Source organism: Salmo trutta, chromosome 15, assembly GCF_901001165.1.
Source record: "Salmo trutta chromosome 15, fSalTru1.1, whole genome shotgun sequence".
NCBI classification, from domain to species: domain Eukaryota; kingdom Metazoa; phylum Chordata; class Actinopteri; order Salmoniformes; family Salmonidae; genus Salmo; species Salmo trutta.
In genome coordinates, this window is record NC_042971.1 from 35,688,703 (window position 1) to 35,716,617 (window position 27,915).

Here is a 27,915-nt window from a genome sequence, read left to right on the forward strand (position 1 = left end):
GCAAGTTATCTATATTTATTTGCATTTGAATTGATCAATATACAGTTATTTTTTTTTCTTTCAATAAGCACTTTATGGTTTGGCATTTCTAACATCATTACCAAATTAAAACATTCTCTTAAAACAAAAGCATGTAACGGAAATTAAACTTATAGCACCTTTTGCATTTGCATTTGCTCAAACAGCTATGACCGCACTGCCCTAAAGCTGTTTCAAACACGCTACGTGCATCCTATTTTGGTTTGCCTCCTCATGCAGAGGAGTTGTTAATGGGGTATTTCTCTTTTCCCAATAGAACTGAGTTGAAAATACTAGATATGTACAGTACAGAACAGGACAGCAGTCCCTCCCTGTATACCATAGGCCTACAGTACAGTATGTCCCTACAGTACAGATCTAGTGGATCTACTCATACTTTACATCTGGGGCAAAGTGCACAACTACGCCGCTCCTCCGTGGTTCGGGTCTTTCCTCCAGTGGTTCTGGTTCTCCTCCAACGGCACCCTGGGAATGATGATCACCGGGTCGGAGAACCTCGTCATTAAGCTCTCTAGGAGGCGAGGCAGCACAGAGTTAAGACACAAAGAAAAAGACAAAAACAAAGAGACACAAGATGAGGCATTTCTCAGAGGCCAATCACAAAGAATTTTGCTGAGTTGAGTTGAGCACCCTGTGACTACTCATATCAGAGGGCAACATTATACTGCCACAGTGGAGATGTGAAGCTCAGTCTCAGAGAAAGCAGCTAAAGCTCTCTCTTGGTTTCTTATCACGTCAAACCTAAAATAGCACAAAAAAAACATAGTTCGCCCGCCTACCTTCCTCAATTCCAAACAAAGGTTAAAATGTTTCTTCAATCAAAGTTAGGATTTTGTGTTATGTTCAGATCAATAAATAGCCACTGCTCTCTGAGTTTGAATCCAATCTGTCAGCTGAAACCTTCTGAGACTAAAAGCTAGAGCACACTAACGGGAATAATGACAGTCTAATGAGAGTCTCAGGGTGTTCAAGGATAAACAGCCACAGGACATTCAGGAATAATATCATCTAAAATGAAATTGAGGGGACTAAAACATGCACTTACTATCTTCTCCAGTAGCAGAACTGGCTCCCTCCAAAGCTAGAACTACTGTACCTCCCCACTCTATTCCGACCATGCACCCCAATAAACATTGAATCGACATATTTTCAATAAACAATTCAGATTTAGTACCAGCCCATATAAAATAACCACACATTTTGTAATATTATATAACATTTGGATTGCAGGTCCCACTCAGACACCATAACAACATTACATCAAATGATGAAAATTATCAAACTAAAAAGGATAACTATGTGTTATTATAAACATATATCTGTAGGTGTGTTTACCCACAGGTTTATTAATCATTTATATATAATCACACTGGTAACATGTATGTAATTACGATATGTTATATCAAATAATAGTGGTTGCACGGTAGGTTTAATCCAGTTGCTCTAAAAATGGAAAAGGATGGGCGATCTCTAGTCATCTGTGTGAATAATTCAAAAGTCACATTTTACTACACAGCCATGCAATTTGTTTAGCCTTGACCTATTTCTTATAACCAGGAGCAATGAATGCATCTAGCATCTTCCAGTAGCTCAAGGAGGGATTCCAAGATAGTCTGGACTATAGCCATTCTACTACAACAAGACAGACCCAAGGCCTCCTTAAGAGAGGAACCTTAAGGAGACATACGTACTTTATAGGACATGACAGCCAAGCATTCACACAGACAGACAGCCCCACACACTCATTCCCCTACTCTAGTTTCCATATGGAAGAGAAATATATGAGGGATCTGACCTGGTGGGAACTGTATCGGAGTACAACGATTTTCAAAACAAAACTGTGCCACTATCAAATATTTAAAAAATCATGACTTTGAAATACATCTTATGAGCACATATGAATGAGAGATTTGTGGCTTGTGGCGGCTGGGTGTGTTTTTAGGTTACCTTGGAATGGGTAGTGTACAGCCCCACAGGTGTTGCTTTAGCGTCTGCACCCAGCCTGTATCACGGATTGGCTGACAGAGCTGTATGTAGTGGTACTGTTTTAGCACAACCCTTCAAATGAATCAGAATGTCACTCATTAGGTTTTCTAGAGGTAGGATTTCACCTTGCACAGCATATCCAAATTTGACATCCTCGAAAAGCTAATATCGATACCAGATGAAGCTGGAAAATATAGTAATTACATGATTATAATGATTTTAGAAATATCCAAATGTCACATTTGTTACACGCAGAGAAAGAACATTTCATTAATCATACAGTTTGTTCGCCCAGTAAATACATGACATCCAATTCTGGAATAATGTTCTACCCATCCTTAACTTGCATATTTCTGTATAATTTGGGCAAGGTCTTTGAATATATTTGGACACATGATGCAAAATAATATATTCCTCAGCTCTCACATAGTGTAGCAGCAATATGCAAGCCCTTTGAAGGATGTCAGAACTCATGCCAGAATGTCTTTGATAAGCGCTAAAGAAAACCTGAAGGCAAAATTCTCTTCCATGTGGATTCACTCACTAAAAAGCATCTCATGTCTCACAAAGACAAAGAGACAAAAACAATTCAACAAATACCTGCAACCACGGTTCTTTCACCCTCCTCCTCCATACGTTTCAACACAAAGAACCAAGAGGACACAGCTTTTTCTGCTTTTCCATTTATTCATAATATTTCAGTAAATAGGAGCAAGCAGAGAGAAACACAAGCACGTCACAGTAAAATATTTGTGTCCAATACATTCTGTAACTTCTTTGTACCATTATTACTTTCTATAATTTTTTTGTTCCTAATGCTTGGATTAAAGATCGATAGCACCGGATGAGCTGTGTGTCAGTACTTTACATGTATGACCCCCCCCGACACCCCTTCCTGTGTTACGAGAGAAAGACCCCCCCCAACCAAAGGCTGCAAAATGCTAATGAGATGGCCCTCACCCTCCGCTCCGTGGGCACATGCTCAGTCTAAGCGGAATATGGCATGGTGGTTCATTGTGAGATACTAACTCAAGATACCACCATGGCAAATGGAGAGACAACACACTCCAGTATTCAAAATGGAGGGGAGGGAGCCAGGGGACTCTGACTAGCACAACAGATGACAACAACACAAGAGAAAGACTGGGGAGTGTGGGGTGGCCCATGACAAGCAAGTCCTGCACAGCACAATGCACTGCTCTATTGTGGTCTATGCCATCCCAGGAGTCTGAAACGCTGTTCTGGTCTTTACTACTGTCTGCTAAGACACAAGTAGACATGTGTAGTAGCCAATAGAGCTCTACTGGCACTATACAACCAATACAAACCTGATTCATTTTGACATAATGAGGTTTATGTTTGTAATACAGATCATTTTCCTTGCTCGCTCAATATATCCCATTCAAGAAACTGCATACATATGCAGAAGTATGATACAAATGTAAACCAAATATAAAATGTAGTTTCGCTGCTTGTCCTAATTCAATCAAATCACAGGTGAGAATATCAAGTCGTTCTACATTGGTAGCCTATGCCTACTATATTTAGATTGCCATAGAAGGCAGCACAGGAGAGATATATTTGGAGTTGAATGTGTTTAATATAATCTTGACATCTACACGTAATCTTCTCAACCTAATGAAATCCACATACACACACACACACACACACACACACACACACACACACACACACACACACACACACACACACACACACACACACACACACACACACACACACACACACACACACCCCTGGTCCAGGGAAGAGGCCAGTTGTTTGAGGCCCATGCTAGACAGAAACATCGAGACACAACATGCATAAACCAGAAACAAAGACAGAAACAATAAGTCCAGAAAAATAAACATTCCAAACGGCCAGCATTCAACTTACCATAACATCGCAGACACATTTTTGGGGGTATGTTACAATAATGGTATTAGCAGAAGTAATTAGTGTTTTATACCCAAATAAATAGATGAATAAATAAAACAATAAATAACATATCATTATAAAACCATGAATCTGCTGAAAGAGAGAAAGAGTTTTAACTAGTATCACATCCAGCCATGCACCTCTTTAGAGGGGGGATGTGAATATTGTTGTTGGCTTCTCTCATCTGCTAGTGCCATGGGGGCCTAAATAATCATGTTGGTTCAAGTCAACCATGACTCTGTGTGTGTGTCCTAGCTATAGCTACATAGAGTGTATATGGGCTGGGTGAAAGCATAGCTAAAGACCATAGAGCCACAATATCAAATTCCTATCGTGACTCAGTGAAATGTAATGTATTTTTTTTTATGCTGAATGTAATTATAATTGCATGATAGTAACATTTAATTCAGTGGAAATTCTCATCTGCTGTGCAAATGACTGGTCTAGTAATGCATAATCATGTTACAGTAACCCAGATGGCTCCCAGCTTGGCAACAAGGTTGATGAAACAAGATAGCCTTGTCTGACCTCTAAAATACCTTGATTAATGAATTTGACTGCGAAGAGAGAGAATAATTTGAATGAGAGGGTATGAGGTTTTAAATGTTGTCCTGAAAATTATTTGTTCAAAACCATTCCCACATAATCCACAATCAACATAGTTATTAGGTTTACAAAATTAGACATTGCATTCAAGAATGATGGCAAAGTTGAACAAAGCATCTTAGTAATGCCAATCTGAAAACAGACCGACTTGGAGCCCTACTCAAGAAGACAGCATTCAGGAAATACAGAGCAGGCACAAACTCAGCCATGGACTGATACACTCCAAGCTGCACATTTATCAAAGATTTTCAGACCGTTATCCTAGATGAGTATCTAATGTGTCTATGCATACATTTATAAATGTATCTTTGCATACATTTGAAAGTTACAGCTACAGAAATTGAGTCCAGTCACTGAGCCAATTTACATGGTCTTCTCATTCCCAAAAATCCTTGATAAACTCAACAAAGCAATCTGTTCAATTGGAAGATGGAAGCCAACCACACAGGATTGCTAGTCGGTGGGCTCATGCAACAATAGCACGTGCCATTCATTGGCTAACCAGGCAGCCGGTAGCCATGGTAACCTTGAGATGGAGACGTGGAGAGAGGGGGGTGGAGGGTGGCATCGGGGAGCAGAGGAAGCGGATGAACATGCCCCCTTGTTACTATGGTGATCTAATGTAATGTGAGGCGGGGAAGCAACGACATGTCATGTCACAACCCTGACATTTACTGTAACTACATCTAACTTAGCCAAGAGGCAGAGAGAAGAGAGGGAAAGAGAGTTAGAGAGAGACGAGAGAGAGAGAGAGAGCGAGAGAGCGAGAGAGAGAGACAAAACATAAAAGGGATGAGAACTTCTAATTAATTTTGCAGCCTTCGTGTTCTTTCCCCAAAGAAGAATAAAAAGTAGTGCTAAATGATTTTTACTCTTTTGCCTCAGCCAGTTTGTTGTTCATCTCTTTACTTTTCTCCTTGTCCCCCTCCGCAGGCCCGGACTCAGTGGACTGGTTCTCAGAGGTCGTCTTCTTGGTGCCCCGCAGTGCTCTGCTGCCCGGCTGCTTCTGCTCTTTGGCCTTCTTGACAGGTTTGCTGCCCTGACTAGCTACCGTGGTGCCCGCCTTTTTGGGTTTGGATCGGGGAGCACTGTTAGACCTCTCAACCTAGGCACAGGGGATGGGGGAAGATGGAGATTATTTATATATACCATCCCCAAAGACATTAGCAGCAGGTGTAAATGACTCTGCAAAGAGCTGTAACTCCTCGGTTTGATATTGTGTTTGCTTCAGTATTACTGATATGATTTGCCATCACAACATACACAGTAAAGAGAACAGCAGCCCTCCAAGAGAAAGATTCTGTCATTACAGTGGGTTTGAAAACGCACTCTGCAAGGCTGTAGTTCTGAATAGGAGATTAGCTGCATTATGGCTGTACCATGGGAGTAGTCAATAGGACATGATCTAAAGCGTTCTGACCTTGGTCTCTTGTAGGCCTTTGTAGGGCTCATTGTACAGGCTGCGTATCCTCCTCCTGTCCACAGCCTTGTTGTCGTTGGGCTGCTGTTTGCCCTGCTCTCCCCTGTAGGTGGCGCTATAGCTGGTCTCCAGGCTGGTCTTCTCATCAGGGGGAAGGTACTGGGACTTGGCTCGGATCAGCTTCACTGGCTTCACATCCCTGTGGGCTTTGAACTCCGTCCTACGAGAAGAATCAGCACCAAATACACTCAGTAAAATAGCTCTCTTCACATTTCAACCTACAATCTATTTATAGACAGGAGAGAAGACTAAATCTGTATTGTCCCAAAGGGCAATTTGTGTTGCAGCATGTAGGCATTCAAAAACCCCATGAAATATGAAGCAGTCACTTACAAACAAGTACATTTACATAGAAATGTTTGGAAATAGAAATAGATGTAGTGGAATGACTGGGTCTCTCCCACAGTATGAGTGAGTGGGTGTATGTAATGTATAGGAGCTGGGTGGTGACTGCGCCAGGCAGCCAGCGGCTCAGGTGTTTAATATAGTCCAGACACAGCAGTTCTTCAGAAGGTCATCTCCATTGCTTTCACACAGAACAGCCTGACCTCTAGTCTGTCTCATAGAGGGGTTCTGTACAGGACGAGCCAACCTCCAGACACATCCAAGAGCAATTAGAGATATGCATCAAAGTGAGATCTGTTCACTATCAATTCTATAGCAGGTATATAAACGAACATGTTGCTACTAATTTGAGTTTTAGATTGAACTGCCCATCATAGATAAAGTTGATTTTAAAAGTTGTAATGGATTTTGAACTCATAAAAGCATACCTAATTTTCCATAAATGACTACATGATAGTCTTCTCACTGATGGGCAGCTGAAGGATGACATATTAACTTACACTCACTTAACTTATTGGAAGGTCAGGTGGAAACATTCATTCTTTACAACTTTTATTTATTTATTTTTATTTCACCTTTATTTAACCAGGTAGGCCAGTTGAGAACAAGTTCTCATTTACAACTGTGACCTGGCCAAGATAAAGCAAAGCAGTGTGACAAAAACAACAACATAGAGTTACACATTTTAGCAGACGCTCTTATCCAGAGCAACTTACAGTAGTGAATGCATCCATTTCATTTCATGCATTTTTTTTTGTTGTACTGGCCCCCCGTGGGAATCGAACCCACAACCCTGGCGTTGCAAACACCATGCTCTACCAACTGAGCCACAGGGCAGGTCATAAACAAACGTACAGTCAATAACACAATAGAAAAAAATCTATATACAGTGTGTGCAAATGTAGAAGAGTAGGGAGGTAAGGCAATAAATAGGCCATAGAGGCGAAATAATTACAATTTAGGATTAACACTGGAGTGATAGATGTGCAGATGATGATGTGCAAGTAGAGATACTGGGGTGCAAAAGAGCAAGAAGATAAATAACAATATGGGGATGAGGTAGTTGGATGTGATTTTTACAGATTGGCTGTGTACAGGTACAGTGATCGGTAAGCTGCTCTGACAGCTGATGCTTAAAGTTAGAGAGGGAGATATAAGTCTCCAGCTTCAGTGATTTTTGCAATTCGTTCCAGTCATTGGCAGCAGAGAACTGGAAGGAAAGGCGGCCAAAGGAAGTGTTGGCTTTGGGGATGACCAGTGAAATATACCTGCTGGAGCGCATGCTACGGGTGGGTGTTTCTATGGTGACCAGTGAGCTGAGATAAGGCGGGGCTTTACCTAGCAAAGACTTATAGATGACCTGGAGCCAGTGGGTTTGGCGACGAATATGTAGCAAGGGTAACAATATGTAACAATCGATTAATTGTCTCTGGCCCCCTCCCAGTTAGGGGGAGTGATGAGCTCTACAGCAGAGTCTCACAACTCAATCGCTGGTTGAAAACTGTTTTCTGCCCCTCCCAAAAGATAGAATTTGTAGATAATTGGCCCTCTTTCTGGGACTCACCCACAAACAGGACCAAGCCTGGCCTGTTGAGGAGTGACGGACTCCATCCTAGCTGGAGGGGTGCTCTCATCTTATCTACGAACATAGACAGGGCTCTAACTCCCCTACCTCCACAATGAAATAGGGTGCAGGCCAGGCAGCAGGCTGTTAGCCAGCCTGCCAGTTTAGTGGAGTCTGCCACTAGCACAGTCAGTGTAGTCAGCTCAGCTATCCCCATTGAGACCGTGTCTGTGCCTCGACCTAGGTTGGGCAAATTAAAGATGGCTGTGTTCGCCTTAGCAATCTCACTAGTATAAAGACCCCCTCCATCCCTGCCATTATTGAAAGAGATTGTGATACCTCACATCTCAAAATAGGATTACTTAATGTTAGATCCCTCACTTCAAAGGCAGTTATAGCCAATTAACTAATCACTGATCATAATCTTGATGTGATTGGCCTGACTGAAACATGGCTTAAGCCTGATGAATTTACTGTGTTAAATGAGGCCTCACCCCCTGGTTACACTAGTGACCATATCCCCCGCGCATCCCGCAAAGGCGGAGGTGTTGCTAACATTTACGACAGCAAATTTCAATTTACAAAAAAAACAACAACAACGACGTTTTCGTCTTTTGAGCTTCTAGTCATGAAATCTATGCAGCCTACTCAATTACTTTTTATAGCTACTGTTTACAGGCCTCCTGGGCCATATGCAGCGTTCCTCACTGAGTTCCCTGAATTCCTATCGGACCTTGTAGTCATCGCAGATAATATTCTAATTTTTGGTGACTTTAATATTCACATGGAAAAGTCCACAGACCCACTCCAAAAGGCTTTCGGAGCCATCATCGACTCAGTGGGCTTTGTCCAACATGTCTCTGGACCTACTCACTGCCACAGTCATACTCTGGACCTAGTTTTGTCCCATGGAATAAATGTTGTGGATCTTAATGTTTTTCCTCATAATCCTGGACTATCGGACCACCATTTTATTATGTTTGCAATCGCAACAAATAATCTGCTCAGACCCCAACCAAGGAGCATTAAAAGTCGTGCTATAAATTCTCAGACAACCCAAAGATTCCTTGATGCCCTTCCAGACTCCCTCTGCCTGCCCAAGGACGTCAGAGGACAAAAATCAGTTAACCACCTAACTGAGGAACTCAATTTAACCTTGCGCAATACCCTAGATGCAGTTGCACCCCTAAAAACGAAAAACATTTGTCATAAGAAACTAGCCCCTTGGTATACAGAAAATACACGAGCTCTGAAGCAAGCTTCCAGAAAATTGGGACGGAAATGGCACCACACCAAACTGGAAGTCTTCCGACTAGCTTGGAAAGACAGTACCGTGCAGTATCGAAGAGCCCTCACTGCTGCTCGATCATCCTATTTTTCCAACTTAATTGAGGAAAATAAGAACAATCCGAAATTTATTTTTGATACTGTCGCAAAGCTAACTAAAAAGCAGCATTCCCCAAGAGAGGATGGCTCTCACTTCAGCAGTAATGAATTCATTAACTTCTTTGAGGAAAAGATCATGATCATTAGAAAGCAAATTACGGACTCCTCTTTAAATCTGCGTATTCCTCCAAAGCTCCGTTGTCCTGAGTCTGCACAACTCTGCTAGGACCTAGGATCAAGGGAGACACTAAAGTGTTTTAGTACTATATCTCTTGACACAATGATGAAAATAATCATGGCCTCTAAACCTTCAAGCTGCATACTGGACCCTATTCCAACTAAACTACTGAAAGAGCTGCTTTCTGTGCTTGGCCCTCCTATGTTGAACATAATAAACGGCTCTCTATCCACCGGATGTGTACCAAACTCACTAAAAGTGGCAGTAATAAAGCCTCTCTTGAAAAAGCCAAATCTTGACCCAGAAATTATAAAAAACTATCGGCCTATATCGAATCTTCCATTCCTCTCAAAAATTTTAGAAAAAGCTGTTGCGCAGCAACTCACTGCCTTCCTGAAGACAAACAATGTATACGAAATACTTCAGTCTGGTTTTAGACCCCATCATAGCACTGAGACTGCACTTGTGAAGGTGGTAAATGACCTTTTAATGACGTCAGACCGAGGCTCTGCATCTGTCCTCGTGCTCTTAGATCTTAGTGCTGCTTTTGATACTATCGATCACCACATTCTTTTGGAGAGATTGGAAACCCAAATTGGTCTACATGGACAAGTTCTGACCTGGTTTAGATCTTATGTGTCGGAAAGATATCAGTTTGTCTCTGTGAATGGTTTGTGCTCTGACAAATCAACTGTAAATTTCGGTGTTCCTCAAGGTTCCGTTTTAGGACCACTATTGTTTTCACTATATAGTTGACCTCTTGGGGATGTCATTCAAAAACGTAATGTTAAATTTCACTGCTATGCAGATGACACACAGCTGTACATTTCAATGAAACATGGTGAAGACCCAAAATTGCCCTCTGGACCCTGATCTCTCTTTTGAAGAACATATCAAGACTGTTTCAAGGACAGCTTTTTCCATCTACGTAACATTGCAAAAATCAGAAACTTAATCCAGGCCTTTGTTACTTCTAGGTTGGACTACTGCAATGCTCTACTTTCCGGCTACCCGGATAAAGCACTAAATAAACTTCAGTTAGTGCTAAACACGGCTGCTAGAATCCTGACTAGAACCCAAAAATTTGATCATATTACTCCAGTGCTAGCCTCCCTACACTGGCTTCCTGTTAAGGCAAGGGCTGATTTCAAGGTTTTACTGCTAACCTACAAAGCATTACATGGGCTTGCTCCTACCTATCTTTCCGATTTGGTCCTGCCGTACATACGCTACGGTCACAAGACGCAGGCCTCCTAATTGTTCCTAGAATTAGAGCTCAATTTTTATGGAATAGTCTGCCTACCCATGTGAGAGACGCAGACTCAGTCTCAACCTTTAAGTCTTTACGGAAGACATATCTCTACAGTAGGTCCTATGATTAAGTGTAGTCTGGCCCAGGGGTGTGAAGGTGAACGGAAAGGCTGGAGCAACGAACCGCCCTTGCTGTCTCTGCCTGGCCAGTTTCCCCTCTCTCCACTGGGATTCTCTACCTCTACCCCTATTACAGGGGCTGAGTCACTGGCTTACTGGTGTTCTTACATGCCGTCCCTGGGAGGGGTGCGTCACTTGAGTGGGTTGAGTCACTGACGTGGTCTTCCTGTCTGGGTTGGCGCCCCCCTTGGGTTGTGCCGTGACGGAGATCTTTGTGGGCTATACTCTGCCTTGTCTCGGGATGGTAAGTTGGTGGTTGGAGATATCCCTCCAGTGGTGTGGGGACTGTGCTTTGGCAAAGTGGGTGGGGTTATATCCTACCTGTTTGGCCCTGTCCGGGGGTTTCATCGGATGGGGCCACAGTGTCTCCTGACCCCTCCTGTCTCAGCCTCCAGTATTTATGCTGCAGTAGTTTATGTGTCGGGGGGCTAGGGTCAGTCTGTCACATCTGGAGTATTTCTCTTGTCTTTTCCGGTGTCCTGTGTGAATTTAAATATGCTCTCTCTAATTCTCTCTTTCTCTCTTTCTTTCTTTCTCTCTCTCGAAGGACTACCTGGCTTGATGACTCCTTGCTGTCCCCAGTTCACCTGGCCAGTTCACCTGGCCGTGCTGCTGCTCCAGTTCCAACTGTTCTGCCTGCGGCTATGGAACCCTGACCTGTTCACAGGACGTGCTACCTGTCCCAGACCTGCTGTCCCAGACCTGCTGGAACCCTGACCTGTTCACCGGACGTGCTACCTGTCCCAGACCTGCTGTTTTCAACTCTCTAGAGACAGCAGGAGCGGTAGAGATACTCTCAAAGATCGGCTATGAAAAAGCCAACTGACACTTACTCTTGTGTTACTGACTTGTTGCACCCTCGACAACTACTATGATTATTATTATTTGACCATGCTGGTAATTTATGAACATTTGAACATCTTGGCCATGTGCTGTTATAATCTCCACCCAGCACAGCCAGAAGAGGACTGGCCACCCCTCATAGCCTGGTTCCTCTCTAGGTTTCTTCCTAGGTTTTGGCCTTTGTAGGGAGTTTTTCCTAGCCACCGTGCTTCTACACCTGCATTGCTTGCTGTTTGGGGTTTTAGGCTGGGTTTCTGTATAGCACTTTGAGATATCAGCCGATGTAAGAAGGGCTATATAAATACATTTGATTTGATTTGAAGGGCCAGCCAACGAGAGCATATAGGTCGCAGTGGTGGGTAGTATATGGGGCTTTGGTGACAAAGCGATGGCACTGTGATAGACTACATCCAGTTTGCTGAGTAGAGTGTTGGAGGCTATTTTGTAAATGACATCGCCGATGTCAAGGATCGGTAGGATAGTCAGTTTTACGAGGGTATGTTTGGCAGCATGAGTGAAGGAGGCTTTGTGGCGAAATTGGAAGCCGATTCTAGATTTAATTTTGGATTGGAGATGCTTAATGTGAGTCTGGAAGGAGAGTTTACAGTCTAACCAGAAACCTAGGTATTTGTAGTTGTCCACATATTCTAAGTCAGAACCAGCAATCGGTTGAAGAGCATGCATTTAGTTTTACTACCATTTAAAAGCTAGTAAAAACTTCCCCATCCCTTTCCCACTGCTCCTTCATACTATCTTACCAGTGTATAAAACGTTGAAAAAAATTCTGCCGGTTGATTTGGCTTTTCACAGTGTATTTCCTTTTTTGCCAATGTCCATTGTTCATGCGACTAAGGTGGCAAACACCAAATGAAAACAGATGACTCCCGCCCTGGTCCCTGGACAAGGACAAACTACCTGTCAAGGCTCTCCAGTGACGCCCCTCTGTGCAGCCCGAGACCTCAACCCCCAACGCCCCGCACAACCACACAACACACACCCAGAGAATAAAAGACCACAGTGAAAAATTCCATGTTCCCGCAGTGGACTACAGCAGTGAAGAGAGGGGGGATTAGGTAACACTATTACTGGCCTGGATAGAGGAAGCAACCCAGGCAGGCTCAAGTACAACAGACTAGGGTTGCACATTTTGGGGAACATTCTGAAGTGGAAGTTTTTCGTGGGAAGTAACGGGAATATATGGGAATTAATATTATGTGACGATCGTCGTAAGGAGGAGACCAAGGTGCAGCGTGGTAAGTGCTCATGATAAAATTTAATTTAACTTAGAACACTAAACAAAATAACAAACAAAGGAAGGAAGGAAGGAAGGAAGGAAACCGAAAGTCACGTTCAGCAGGCTTTCACTGAGCTGTACAAAAACAAGATCCCACAACTGAAGGAGGGAAAAAGGGCTGCCTAAGTATGATTCCCAATCAGAGACAACGATAGACAGCTGCCTCTGATTAGGAACCATACTCGGCCAAACACAAAGAAATACAAAAACTAGATTGCCCACCCCACATCACATCCTGACCTAACCAAACTAGAGGAAATAAAACGTCTCTCTAAGGTCAGGGCGTGACATATTAATACCATTTAAATGTAGATGTTTTTTTGTATTGGATTTATTAACCGTATCATATGGAGACAGAAACATAAACCTTTTACCTTATCATAAGTAGACATAATTGCAAATGATTAAATCCTTCCAATAGAAATAAAAATAACTATTTAGTTACGAATTGAACTTTAATTAAATTACTTGACTCTTCACATGGGATGATTTCACTGAACAACAAAAGAAACAAAATTTTGAATGACCCCCAATGATCCATCGCATCTCCCAAAAACGTTTTCAACATAGATCTGTAAAATGATAGTCTAGAAACTAAAGCTTTGGTTGTCTTCCTCTCAGGCTTCCATGTCTTCTCCCTGGTCCTCCTCAATGTCCACCTCTTGAACATCAGACTCTGAGGCCTCATCTTCAGTCACTTTGTTGAGGATGGCTCGTTGTCAGGCTCAAAAAGCCTCACATTTGTCCGGATGGCCACCAATTTTTCAACCCTTGTATTGGTCAGCCTGTTTGCGTGCTTTGGTGTGTGTTCCCAAACAAGGACCAGTTGCACTCTGCGGCGGCTGATGTTGGTGGGATTTGGAGGATGATGGAGGCAACAGGGGAAAGAGCCTCAGGTCCACAAAGTCCCTTCCACCAGGTGGCTGATGAGATATGTTGGCACGACTGCCATATTGCATCTCCATCCCAAAGCCTTTTCTTGGAAGTGTACTTCACCAGACTGCCAAGAACCTTGCCCTCATCCAGGTCAAGGTGGCGAGACATGGTAGTGATGACACCATAGGCCTTGTTGATCTCTGCACCAGACAGGATGCTCTTGCCAGCATACTTGGGGTCCAACATGTACACTGCGGTGTGTATGGGCTTCAGACAGAAGTCTTCACGCTTTTTGATGTATTTCAGAACTGCAGTTTCCTCTGCTTGGAGCAACAGTGAAGTGGGCAGGGCAGTACGGATTTATTCTCTTACATCTGCAAACAGAGTCTGAACATCAGACAGGATGGTCTCCCTTAATCCGTGCAATCGCTACTGCTATAGGTTTCAGGAGTTTCAGGCTGCTTACCACTCTCTCCCAAAATACATCATCCAGGAGGATCCTCTTGATGGGGCTGTCCATATCGGCAGACTGTGATATGGCCATTTCTTGGAGATACTCCTTCCCCTCCAGGAGACTGTCAAACATGATGACAACACCACCCCAATGGGTGTTGCTGGGCAGCTTCAATCTGGTGATATTATTCTTCTCACTTTGCTTGGTGAGGTAGATTGCTGCTATAACTTGATGACCCTTCACATACCTAACCATTTCCTTGGCTCTCTTGTAGAGTGGATCCATTGTTTTCAGTGCCATGATGTCCTTGAGGAGCAGATTCAATGCATGACCAGCACATCCAATGGATGTGATGTGAGGATAGGACTCCTCCACTTTAGACCAAGCAGCCTTCATGTTCACAGCATTGTCTGTCACTGGTGCAAATACCTTCTGTGGTCCAAGGTCATTGATAACTGCCTTCAGCTCGTCTGCAATGTAGAGACCGTTGTGTCTGTTGTCCCTTGTGTCTATGCTCTTGTAGAATACTGGTTGAGGGGTGTAGAGGATGTAGTTAGTTATTCCTTGCCCACGAACATTCGACCACCCATCAGAAATGATTGCAATACAGTCTGCTTTCTCTATGATTTGCTTGACCTTCACTTGAACTCTGTTGAACTGTGCATCCAGCAAATGAGTAGATAAAGCATGTCTGGTTGGAGGGTTGTATGCTGGGTGAAGAATATTCAGAAATCTATTCCAATACACATTGCCTGTGAGCATCAGAGGTGAACCAGTTGCATACACAGCTCGAGCAAGACATTCATCAGCATTTCTCTGACTACGTTCCTCCATTGAGTCATAAAAAACTTCTGATTCCAGGAGGACCATGAGCTGTTGCTATTGATAAGGTGTCTGATTCATCAGGTTGTCTTCCCTGTGGCTCAGTTGGTAGCACATGGTGTTTGCAATGCCAGCATGGTGTGTGCAATGCCAGGGTTGTGGGTTTGATTCCCATGGGGGGCCAGTACAAAAAAAAATATGAAATGTATGTGTTCACTACTGTAAGTCACTCTGGATAAGAGCGTCTGCTAAAATGTAAAAAAATCATTTTCACCTCGAATAGAACTAGATGGAATTTTGTCAAAGGTTGCTTGTTGTGAGCGCTGAGGGAACTTTATGCACTTGGCCAGATGATTCTGCATCTTTGTTGCATTCTTCACATATGATTTGGCACAGTATTTGCAAATGTACACAGCTTTTCCTTCTACATTAGCTGCACACAGCATGACAGCAACACAACATGGCAGCAGCACAAAACAGGGTACAAACATTATTTGGCACAGACAACAGCACAAAGGGAAAGAAGGCAGAGACAACAATACATCACGTGAAGCAGCTACAACTGTCACTAAGAGTGTCCATGATTGAGTCTTTGAATGAAGAGATTGAGATAAAACTGTCCAATTTGAGTGTTTTTTGCAGCTAGTTTCAGTCGCGAGCTGCAGCAACCTGAAAAGAGGAGTGACCTTTAACAGAATGTGACTGGCAGAATGAGTGTTGTATGTGCAGGATGAGGGCTGTAGTAGATATCTCATATAGGGGGAGTGAGGCCTAAGAGGGTTTTATAAATAAGCATCAACCAGTGCGTCTTGCGACGGGTATACAGAGATGACCAGTTTACAGAGGAGTATAGAGTGCAGTGATGTGTCCTATAAGGAGCATTTGTGGCAAGTCTGATGGCCGAATGGTAAAGTAAATCAAGCCGCTCGAGAGCACCCTTACCTGCCGATCTATAAATTATGTCTCTGTAATCTAGCATGGGTAGGATGGTCTTCTGAATCAGGGTTAGTTTGGCAGCTGGGGTGAAAGAGGAGTGATTACGATAGAGGAAACCAAGTCTAGATTTAACCTTAGCCTGCAGCTTTGATATGTTCTGAGAGAAGGACAGTGTACCGTCTAGCCATACTCCAAAGTACTTGTATGAGGTGACTACCTCAAGCTATAAACCCTCAGAGGTAGTAATCACACCGGTGGGGAGAAGGGCATTCTTCTTATCAAACCACATGACCTTTGCTTTGGAGGTGTTCAAAACAAGGTTAAAGGCAGAGAAAGCCAAGACAGCTTTGTTGTAGAGCGTTTAACACAAAATCCGGGGAAGGGCCAGCTGAGTATAAGACTGTATCATCTGCATATAAATGGATGAGAGAGCTTCCTACTACCTGAGCTATGTTGTTGATGTAAATTGAGAAGAGTGTGGGGCCTAGGATCGAGTCTTGGGGTACTCCCTTGGTGACAGGCAGTGGCTGAGAAAGCAGATGTTCTGACTTCATACACTGCACTCTTTGAGAGAGGTAGTTAGCAAACCAGGCCAAAGACCCCTCAGAGACACCAATACTCCTTAGCTGGCCCAGAAGAATGAAATGGTCTACCGTATCAAAAGCTTTGGCCAAGTCAATAAAAATAGCAGCACAACATTGCTTAGAATCAAGGGCAATGGTGACATCATGTAGGACCTTTAAGGTTGCAGTATCACATCCATAACCTGAGTGGAAACCAGATTGCATACCAGAGAGAATACTATAGACATCAAGAAAGCCAGTTAGTTGATTATTGACACGTTTTTCCAACACTTTTGATAAACCGGGCAAAATAGAAATTGGCATATAACAGTTAGTATGATCTATCACGAAGCTTGCCTTTAACTAACCCAATAGGTAGACTGAAACACTATCTCTATGAGCCCCCACATTTTTGATGTAGTGTAACACACAGAACTGTTTCCTTATCAAAGTTGTTCATGTATTTCATTTAACCTTTATTGGCATTTGATAATAAGATCTTACCGCGTGGTATTTCAAAAATATCTAACTTAGGACACTGCAGTTACAAATCAGTCCAGATTTATCAATACAACTAAATCAAACTCTAAAGTTTAAGCATTTTATTTTCTCATAAAGTAAACTGCCCAGGATGTTGATGAGTGGACTAGTGGTTAAAGTAAGAGAAGCTGGCAGTTAGATTGATAGATAGATATATGGTAGGTAGGTAGGTAGGTAGGTAGGTAGGTAGGTAGGTAGGTAGGTAGGTAGGTAGGTAGGTAGATAGATAGATAGATAGATAGATAGATAGATAGATAGATAGATAGATAGATAGATAGATAGATAGATAGATAGATAGATAGATAGATAGATAGATAGATAGATAGATAGATAGATAGATAGATAGATAGATCTAGCTCCAGTGGAGTGGAAGTGAGATCTAATCACAGAGTTATTACATAAAAGGATTGAAGTCCACTTTTAATGCTTGGGCAGGAAAAGAGAGGAGAGACAGTACAAGGTCAGATTATACAATGTCTGTGGCCAAGGGCACAGAATGCTACTACCCGCGCAGGGCGCAAGTGACGGGGTAGTGGTAGGACTGGCAGAGAGAGAGTCAAACACAAGTCTATACTGTACATAGCAAGCTGGACAACGTCATACTCATATGACTGGTAACAATTAAGCTAGTGTCTTCCAGGTCAGTGTGTGCTTGGTACCTAGTCTCCTTCCATTTCTTTCAAAACAGATCTTTGTCAAAGACAAGTATGAAAATGTTTGACGTATGACGTGATTTGTGAGGAAGTTACTTGAACATTATTGCTCACCTCTTACACACATCTAATAACTCTAAACCTCTAATAACGTCTAGTTTTATGTCCCTTTACTCTCTCTATTACGTGGTGCTAAAATGAAACAAGTGTTATTTAATGAGGTCTTACCAAGTAAACATACTGCATTTATTACTGTGCGGCCATGTAGAAAAGCAGGTCTTGCCAAGATAACATATTGTATTTCTTACTGCTGTATGGCTATCCGCTAATGGTTCTGCCTGGTTCCTGGAGCTGACCCTGCTGACCCTGCAGGAAAGATGAGATATGTTGTGAAAAGCGCCGTCACTATGACGTTATGACACTGGCACTGACAAGTGGTGGAGGGATGCCAGGGAACAACACTGCTAAGATACACATGCCACCCTTCTCTAACATAGCACGCCAGGCAACAGCCAGGCAGGGAGGGAGCAATCTGGCACTTCTCTCTTAGAGACTTAGAAAGGGCAGAGAACGGCAAAAGGACCATTAGCACGCATAGCTACAGCGCTAGTCTGAACAAATCTATTGCCAAATAAAATCTCTCAGCCTTAATTAAAACAGTTACATCCATGCCATGTCAGTTAGGTTACATCCATTCATGAGAGGATATGGAATAAATCCAATTGATTGCAGCATTTACATTGAACAGTAAAGTATCATACAGTGTTAAATACAAATAATTATCATAATCAGTTTGACCGAACAGCCAGTCTTTTTTACTGTAAATTGACCTTCCTATGACATCCACTTTGGCAGCACAGAAATTCTGATCTGAAGCCCATCCGACTGTGACCCGGAGTTAAAAAAAAAAAACACTGCTGAAATGAGAATCAATAATAAATCTATACATAATACAGTACATAACAGAGGAACGCAGCCAGACGTTCTCTAAACATTTGAGGTGAATCAATCAATCCCAGTGCACAGTAACAGTGCCTTGATTTACTAACACTGCTTCTTTTTGTGTCAGTCAGCCATTACATGTAGCCAACTGCTGATTGTTCCTGATCAATAGTCTCTCCTCCCTCTGGGATCAGCTTGCCTCTGGCGTTACGGTAGCTGTAGCTGAATCTGTAGCCTGTCAAGATTGCCCATGCAGTCAGATGGCTATTGGCTACACTGTGACATACTGCAACTCAGTGAAATCACCACAGAGTGTGTTGTACGTTCTGATGCATGGCTAAACCTCGGATGTACCCACACCTTTAATAATGTTAGCTGCGTCTAGCATTTAATATAATAATGTTATTTAGCAGACATTTTTATCCTAATCAACTTACAGTCATGCATGCATATGTTTTACTTGTGGGTGGCTCTAGGAATCAAACCCACAACCCTGGCGGTGCAGGTGCCATGCTCTAGTGCCATGCTCTACCAACTTAGCCATCATGGTTCACCCAAGTATTTCATAGCATCATTAAAAAAAATAACACAAAATAAACACACGTTTTACACAAAATAAACACACGTTTTACACAAAATAAACACACGTTTTGTAAGAAGTGAGAAAGAGCAATGTAAACTGCCTCAAGCTGGTTATGCTAATTTCTTGGCTTTATACAGTACATTATATGCATAGACACTAACTGAATACGGAATGACCATAATCCTAAAATGTATGTTTAACACTTCAATTAAAGAATCCTTTCCTCAGACTCTCATGTAATGCCACACCTCTGATCCTAACCTGCCTGCATCTGCAGGGAGTTCCTGGAAGCTAAGCTTTGTGAGGAGAGATTGAGCAGCATGTCCTGCCCTCCCTCTCTTTCTCCATCACTCTCTCCCCAGTCAGAGCCTGTGTGGTTAGATTCAGTGATTCAGCACGCATTGCCTGCATGTCGGTGGAAACACCGGGCTTTACAGGCCTTCTAAGAGGATCATTTTTAAATCCACTAAAATATGTTGGCCTCTTTACAATGTTTCAGCCGCTACCGCTGCTCTGCTCACATGACATTCATTCTGCAGGCAGGGGTGATTTTAGGATAAAACAAGGCACTCTTGTAATGGTCGTCGTACGTAGTGGACCAAGGCGCAGCGGGTTGAGTGCTCATAATGACTTTTATTGAACACAAACAAAACGATCGAACGAACATGATTGCATGCTAAAACAGACAGCTATGCAAACAACAACTTCCCACAAAGGGACAGGTGAAAACAGGCTACCTAAGTATGACTCCCAATCAGAAACAACGATCCTGATTGAGAGCCATACCAGGCCAACAAAGAAATACACAACATAGAAATACAAAACAAGAACATTACCCAAAAACCCCAGAACACATAAATCAAACACCCCTCTTACATAAATACATATCCCATTAAACCCCGAACCACATAAAACAAATACCCCCTGCCACGTCCTGACCAAACTACAATAACCAATAACCCCTTATACTGGTCAGGACGTGACAACTCTCATCTGCATTGTGAACACCCTGGCCTGGACTGGTTGGCAGTGTGCAGAGCAGAGGTCCCTATGGCCAGTGAATGATTAGCCAGTTGTCCATCTAACCGTGATGAGTGAGGTGGGTATCGAATGAGTCAATGGTGTTTGTAAAATAAAATAAAAATCACAATAAATTAATTAATCAATGTTGGCATGAAGATGTTGTGCTGTGATGCAACCTGAAAACATCTTAAATAAACAATTCATGGCCTCCCTCTCACCCCCTGAGGTAAAGGAAACTAAACTAAACTTCCTGTCTCCCTTAAAGTAATGCTACCTGCTCCCCATTCATCATCCACAGCTTATTGCACATTATGCAATAGAGGAAGAAGTAATTGCCTCTGAAAGCCCAGCATTTGATTGTTTTCTAATTAGATTTCAACAAAGGAAAATAACTGCTTAATGAAATTAAGAGAAGAACTGTCTGTGCTGTTGCTCACTGTGTTTATTGTCTTTGTCTGATCACCCCAGCAGGAAAAGGCTGGTGGTTGTTGTGGATGATAATGATAGTGGAGTAACTAAGCATAAAAACAGCAGGTGAGGCCTGACCCTAGGGTTATTCTCATTTTATTTTCATGCAAAAGTGACATTCAAAGCGTAAACATGGAACAAAGCAGGAAGGCAGCTGAGCTGAGGGATCTTAACCTCTGCTCTGCCTGAAGTGGCAGCAGGTTCCTCAGTCACAGCTAATACAAATCATTGAAGTCTACATAATGGTGGCTTTGATGGAGATAGAAAATAGAGGTCTTTGAATCAAATTTTATTGGTCACAAACACATGGTTAGCAGATGTAAATGCGAGTGTAGCGAAATGCTTGTGCTTCTAGTTCCGACAATGCAGTAATATCTAACAAGTAATCTAACAAATTCACAACAACTACCTTATACAGACATGTGAAGGGATGAATAAGAATATGTACATATAAATATATGGATGAGCGATGGCCGTGCGGCATAGGCAAGATGCAGTAGATGGTATAGAATACAATATATACATATGAGATAAGTAATGTAGGATATGTAAACATGATTAAAGTGGGGTTATTTTAAAATGACTAGTGATGTCATGTCCTGACCATAGTGTGCTCTTATTTTCTATGGTAGAGTAGGTCAGGGCGTGACTGAGGGGTTTATCTAGTTGATTTTTTCTATGTTGTGTTCTAGTTTATTTTTTCTATGTTGGGGTTTTTGTATGATTCCCAATTAGAGGCAGCTGGTCATCGTTGTCTCTAATTGGGGATCATATTTAAGTAGCTGTTTTTCCCACATGGGTTTGTGAGCGATTATTTTGAGTTAGTGCATGTTGCACCTCTGTTGTCATGGTTTGTTTATAGTGTTTGTTTGGATAAGTTTCACTTTCAAATAAATGATGTGGAACGCTATTCACGCTGTGCCTTGGCACACACACACACACACACACACACACACACACACACACACACACACACACACACACACACACACACACACACACACACACACACACACGACAGAATCTCCCACCACCAAAGGACCAAGCAGGAGGAGCAGGGATCATGGGCCCGGGAGAAAAGGGAGTGGAGGACATCCTGGACCTGGGAGGAGGTAATAGCAGGGGACAAGACCCTGCCATGGAAGCGGGATGAGACAGCGAGAGAGGAACGGCGACGATATGATGAATTAGCACGGCAACGACGGAAGCCCGAGAGGTAGCTCCAGAATTTTTTTTTTGGGGGGGGGGGCACACGGGGAGATTGGCAGAGTCAGGGTTTAGACCTGAGCCAACTCCCCGTGCTTACCATGGGGAGCGTGTGACCAGTCAGGCACCGTGTTATGCGGTGATGCGCACTAACACGGTGCCTGATTGTTACTATAATCGAAGAGAATTCTCTTGGAAGATAATGTGGTCGGCAATTGATTGTAAGGAATTCTAGGTCAGGTGAACAAAAGGACTTGAGTTCCTGTATGTTGTTGTGATTACACCATGAGTCGTTAATCATAAGGCATACACCCCCACCCTTATTTTTACCAGAGAGATGTTTGTTTCTGTTGGTGCGATGCATGAAGAAACCGGGTGGCTGTACCGACTCTGTCAACATATCCCGAGTGAGCCATGTTCGTGAAACAGAGAATGTTACAATCTCTGTCTCTCTGGAAGGCAACTCGTGCCCTAATTTCGTCCACCTTGTTATCTAGAGATTGTACATTGGCAAGTAATATGCTCGGAAGCGGTGGATGGTGTGCTCGCCTTCTGAATCTGACCAGTAGGCCGCTCCGTCTGCCTCTCCTGCAGCGACCGCGTTATTTTGAGTCGGCCTCTGGGTTAAGACCCCATGTCCAGGGTGGAGGTCCGAACAAAGGATCCACTTCAGGAAAGACGTATTCCTGGTCGTAATGTAGGTAAGTTGACATCGCTTTTTTTTATCCACTAGTTCTTCCCGGCTGTATGTAATAACACTTTCGATTTTCTGGGCTAACAATGTAAGAAATATTACATAAAAAAACTAATAACTGCATAGTTTCCTAAGGACCTGAAGCAAGGCGACCATCTCTGTCGGCGCCATCTTGCACAGGCGCCGTCATGATCCCATCTGTCACAGTCCATACCATTCACCATCCACCATGTCATGCACTCATGTTATTGTGAAATCAAAATAAAAAGGTGAGAAGTGAGGAATGTCTGAAACCTGACATAAAAGCAAGGCTTTCATCATAAATGCTACTTCTTTGGGGCATGCAGGCTGCACAGAATCATTTTAGATGGCCTACATTTTGAAAGGACCGCTGCAGTTCAGGCATAGCTCTTGGTTCAGCTTCAGTACTTTTGTTTTTGTACCGTGAGGGCAGTTTTATTTACTTCATGGTGCCATAAACAATCTCCTCTGAGAGACAGCTATTTTCCATTGTTTTGGAGAAATGGTCGACTGGCTGAACACAAATTAGGATGTGGTCCAGCTATCCAGTCAGGTTCCATCTGTAACTTGAAGTCAAGAAGCTTCATATCCTATTCTAGGAGAGCTTGGATAAACGTCCTGGTTTTCTGAATAGGCCTCATTTATATGTTGTTGGTCCAGGAGGAGAATTGCATTAACTGAAGCTGATCCTTTTTACATGGCTGAATTGGGAGCAACCACTAGATGCAGCAAATCTCATTCACATCCTTCATTTGTATGAATGTCACATCAATCTCCAACCATGCATTGGCATACAGTGACATAAGGTTTTATCATACACAAATTAGAAACAGTCTCATGAAAGCAAGGTGAATAAAGCCGCTCTGAGCAGTTAAAAGCCCAGTGCAGAGAAAAAAAAGTGATTTTCCTGTGTTTTATATATATTTTCACACTATGAGGTTCGAATAATATTGTGAAAATACCGCCTGAAATTCCAGCCGCTTTTGGTTCGATGGAGTTTTGGCCATAGACCAATAGCACCTAGTTTTCAGTTTTCCCATTCCCACTCAGACCACTCCCAGACTGTCCTAGCAAAATGATTGCTTCAGAAATTGCTCTTTGCTTAGAAGCTATTTTTGTTTGTTTCAATTAAAATTGTCAAACATAATCACAGTAAGGTACTTAATTGTTACCCCGAAATGATTTGATATTGCGATTATAAAAGTCTGTATTGGACCTTTAAACTTCAACACAGTCAGACTGGGATATCTGTCTCACTCCTCAGTCCTCAGACACCCACATCCCAAGGAGCCTAGTCCCCATCAGCAAGGCTCTCCATAACAGTTTGTGCTTGTATGTGTGAGCACGTGCGTGATCATGCGTGTGTGTGTGAATGTGTGTGTGTGTCAGAGATTAACCAACAGCTGACCTGCTTCTTTCTTTCTCAGTGCTCACACAGACTCAGGGCTCCTGCTTGTCACAATGCAGCCATTTCATGCCATGTGAGGACTGAGCAGGTCTCTTTCCGCCCTGGGCTGGTCCCTTCTGGCTGCAGAATAATACTGACACAACAACAGTGGAGCGCACCACTGTGACCAGCTGCCAGACTGGTTTTTTATTTTATTTATACCTTTTATTTAACCAGGAAAAGCCCATTGAGACCCAGAGTCTCTTTTTCAAGGGAGACCTGGCAAAGAAGGCAGCCGCAATCAATACATTACAGAATTAAAACATGATCCAGCTTTAAAAAAGCATTTACACTCTTCTGTAACAGTCTTTCATCAACATTTTAAATTAATTCAGTGGCACTGACATATCTACAGTAGACGAAGCATGGATTGTAGACTATTCCATGCACCTGGTGCACAAGACGAGAAGGCAGTCTTGCCTAATACTGTAAATGTCCTGGGGACTTTAAGTAGCAACCACCTAGCAGACGGGGTATGGTAACTGCTGGTGGTGAAGGAGACCAGACTACAGAGATGGAGGGAGTTTACCCAGAAGGGCTTTGTAGATGAACACATGCAAATGTAGCTTTCTGCGCATATAAAGTGAGGTCCAACCTACCATTTAGTACAAGGTGCAATGGTGGGTGAGTGACTTGGCATTTATATTAAAGTGCAAGGATGCATGATAAACAGAGTCCAGTCTCTGTAAGACTGAGGAGGCTGCATGCATATACAACGAGTCACCATAATCAATTACAGAGAGAAAAGTGGCCTGAACAAGATTCTTTCTAGCCATAAGCTGGAAGGAAGCCTCATTACGAAAATGACAACCCAATTTCAATTTAAGCTTCCTCACAAGATTATCCATATGAACTTTAAAGGACAACTTGTCATCCAACCAAATACCTAGGTATTTGTAGGATGACACTTTTTTAATGGATAATATGACAATGCTCTTCTGGCTGAGTGCGAGCTCAGGTAAAGGTCATGAATTTAGTTTGTTGTACATACAAGACCAGTTTGAGACCATAAAGGGAGGCCTGCAGTGACTGAAAAGCAGTCGGGAGCTCTTCAACAGCCTGAACCAGAGAAGGAGCACTTGAGTATATGACTGCTGGTTGCATCCCATTTCCCAAATCATGAATACAAATTGAGAACAACACAGGAGCTAAAATGGAACCCTGGGGCACACCTCTATTAATCTCAAGAAAACTAGACTTGTCATTGTCAGCATATACACATTGTGTTCTGTCAGAAAGATAGTTCCTAAACCAATTTACTGTCCCTTCACTGAGACCAATGTTACTGAATGTGTTATGTTACTGAACAATGTTCATGGCCAACTAAATCAAATCAAAAGCATTTGCTCTCCTCTCTCACACCACGTCATGTCAGGGAGAATATTCTTCTCAGTCCTAAGTTAGTAATTTATGCTTTGTGGGTAACTTCAGTAAGGAAGTATTGTAATATAATTCACAGCTGAGTCAGGCTTAGTTTTGTCATGTCACACTCACTGGGTGAAATGTGTTTCTATTCATCAGACCAGAGGTACTGTGTTTGGCAGTAAGGCTCAGACATAAAACCTATGGAGTGTGATATCTTGGTCATTGGACTGTAATCTTGCCAAATTGAGTAGAGAACTGAACTAGGACAAACAATAAGTGGTACTGATGAATCTTGAACAACTAAGGCAAAACTTTCTCAAGTTGTTATCCTCAAACACTCAACGTCTTTGTGGCACTCACTCCCTGGCAACTACTCTGTAAGGAACTCTAATGGGATGTGGCAGATGACTAAACAACTTATCCACCATCTTTGTTCACAGAGCATAACAAAAACATGGCACTGCAGCTGCCTCAAGCTGTGTCTGTGTAAACTGCATATCTAGCACAGGCCTTAGTGCTCAGCTCACTGAGCCAGACCGAGACATGGCAGGTCTCCATCATCATTCATGCACAGTGCATAACGCTGGGACAGATACAGATTTAGTTTAACAGGGACATTAATTCTACCTCAGCACAAACCTTTTGAAGGTAACATTATGTATAAATAAAGACCTTCAGAACAATACGTTTTACTGTTACACTATTTCTATGATCGATGCTGTTTTATCCATGGTACTTTATTGAGGCAAATCTGCTTCAAAGTTTTGAATTGAAAGCAGTGGTTAGAATTCCTTAGTAAAAAATATGTTTGATGCCTGATACTGAAGGATATATCAGGAATATTTTATATGTAGGCCTATTTGCTTATCTCATCAATATGCGATGACCTTCACACAACCTCATATTGAAGGTGAAGTCACTCACCTACAACACAGAGGCAAAACATCAGCAAAGCCACTTTGGAAACGCATTAAACCTCCACAATGACATGATGCAATGTTTGATTCTGGGTTTTACCTGTGAAGTGCGTTTCTAACTTACTTGTATGAGCTGCCAACAGTAACTTCCTGTTTTAACTGCCTGTTTAGCGCATCTAGTGCCGCCCTGCCTCTGGCCCCTGCCGCGTCTTCTCGCTCCACTTTGATGCTAACTTTCTTTTCACCCTCCTTCTCTGCAGGTTGCTTCTTTTTACTCCCTCCCAGGATTTCCTTTTCTTGCAATTTGTCAGCAATTTCGCATTTCTCCACACCGATGTCAACCTCCGCATGTTTGGACCTATCCTGGACGCGATCATCGCCGATGGAGATGGAGGGATTGGGTCTGGGAATCCAAGGATGGTCACTCCTTTTAGGAATGGGCCACGGCTGGAAATCCTTCTGATATTGTGTCTTGTTATTAAAAGGGATCTCGGGAGTGTGATATTCATTCTTAGGTTTACAGGATGGCTCAGGACGCACTTTCCAGTGCTTAAAGTCTTGCCGCATTACAGAACCACACGCGCGCTCCCCAGACGCAGCGACACCGGGGTTCGCACGAGCCGCTACTGCCTGGTCGCTGTGAATGGGTTGCGTTTCTATGGCGACTGCGCTCGCTTGTGCCTGGTTATACGGCTGTTTTTGTTGGTGCTGCAGCTTAAGATGCTGCATCTCCGAGACATCGTACCTGGTGAAAACCAATGGCACAGAAATGTCCCCCTTGTCCAGCTGGTTCCAGAAGCGGGCCATACAGCACGCCCTGGTGATGCAGGGCCACGCCATGATGTCGGTTATAGCTCAGCTCCTGCGCGCGATACAATTTTTCAATATGCCACGGATCCGAGCAGGGAAAATGACTGTCTCTCCTCGGCTCTTGATGGGCCCCGGTATCCTGCTAAAGAGGAACAAAATGTCCGAGTTATTGAATGGTGCAATCTCCGATGTTTAGCGATAATAGACGAATGATAAATCCATGATCCAAATATGAAGATTACTGTCTCGGATGTTTTCCTTTTGCGCTGCTCTCAGCTCTGCCCGTTCTGTCTCGTCATGCACATTGCCCTACGACAGGACACTGCAAGGGAAGTCTGCCCCGCCCGCGCGCTAGCATCCCCCCATGACAGGATGCTCAGAATTGAAGCAGAGAAATATCACCTGGCATCGTCATCATCACGCAATGTCTGCAGTGAAGAGAGACGTTTTGAAGCTTCAACCAATTCAATTCCATTCTAGTTTTGTTTCCATACGTTCATACCAA

General features: G+C 42.9%; 1 protein-coding gene across 4 annotated transcripts; it reads right to left on the minus strand.

Annotated features, from left to right (window-relative positions):
- map6a (microtubule-associated protein 6a) lies at positions 1-27,850 on the minus strand. 4 transcript variants are annotated; one of them, XM_029691184.1, is made up of 5 exons: positions 26,725-27,850; positions 5,990-6,209; positions 5,442-5,674; positions 1,987-2,097; positions 1-550 (listed from the first exon to the last, which is right to left on the minus strand). In XM_029691184.1, the coding sequence occupies exons 1-5, from the start codon at positions 27,438-27,440 to the stop codon at positions 406-408; spliced, it is 1,425 nt and encodes a 474-aa protein (XP_029547044.1). In that variant the 5' UTR covers positions 27,441-27,850; the 3' UTR covers positions 1-405. The 4 variants fall into 4 exon arrangements, with proteins under 4 accessions (XP_029547044.1, XP_029547046.1, XP_029547045.1 ...); XM_029691186.1 differs by lacking the exon at positions 1,987-2,097 and having other exon boundaries at positions 5,479-5,674; positions 26,725-27,846; XM_029691185.1 differs by lacking the exon at positions 1,987-2,097 and having other exon boundaries at positions 26,725-27,845.
- Positions 27,851-27,915: the final 65 nt, after the last annotated feature.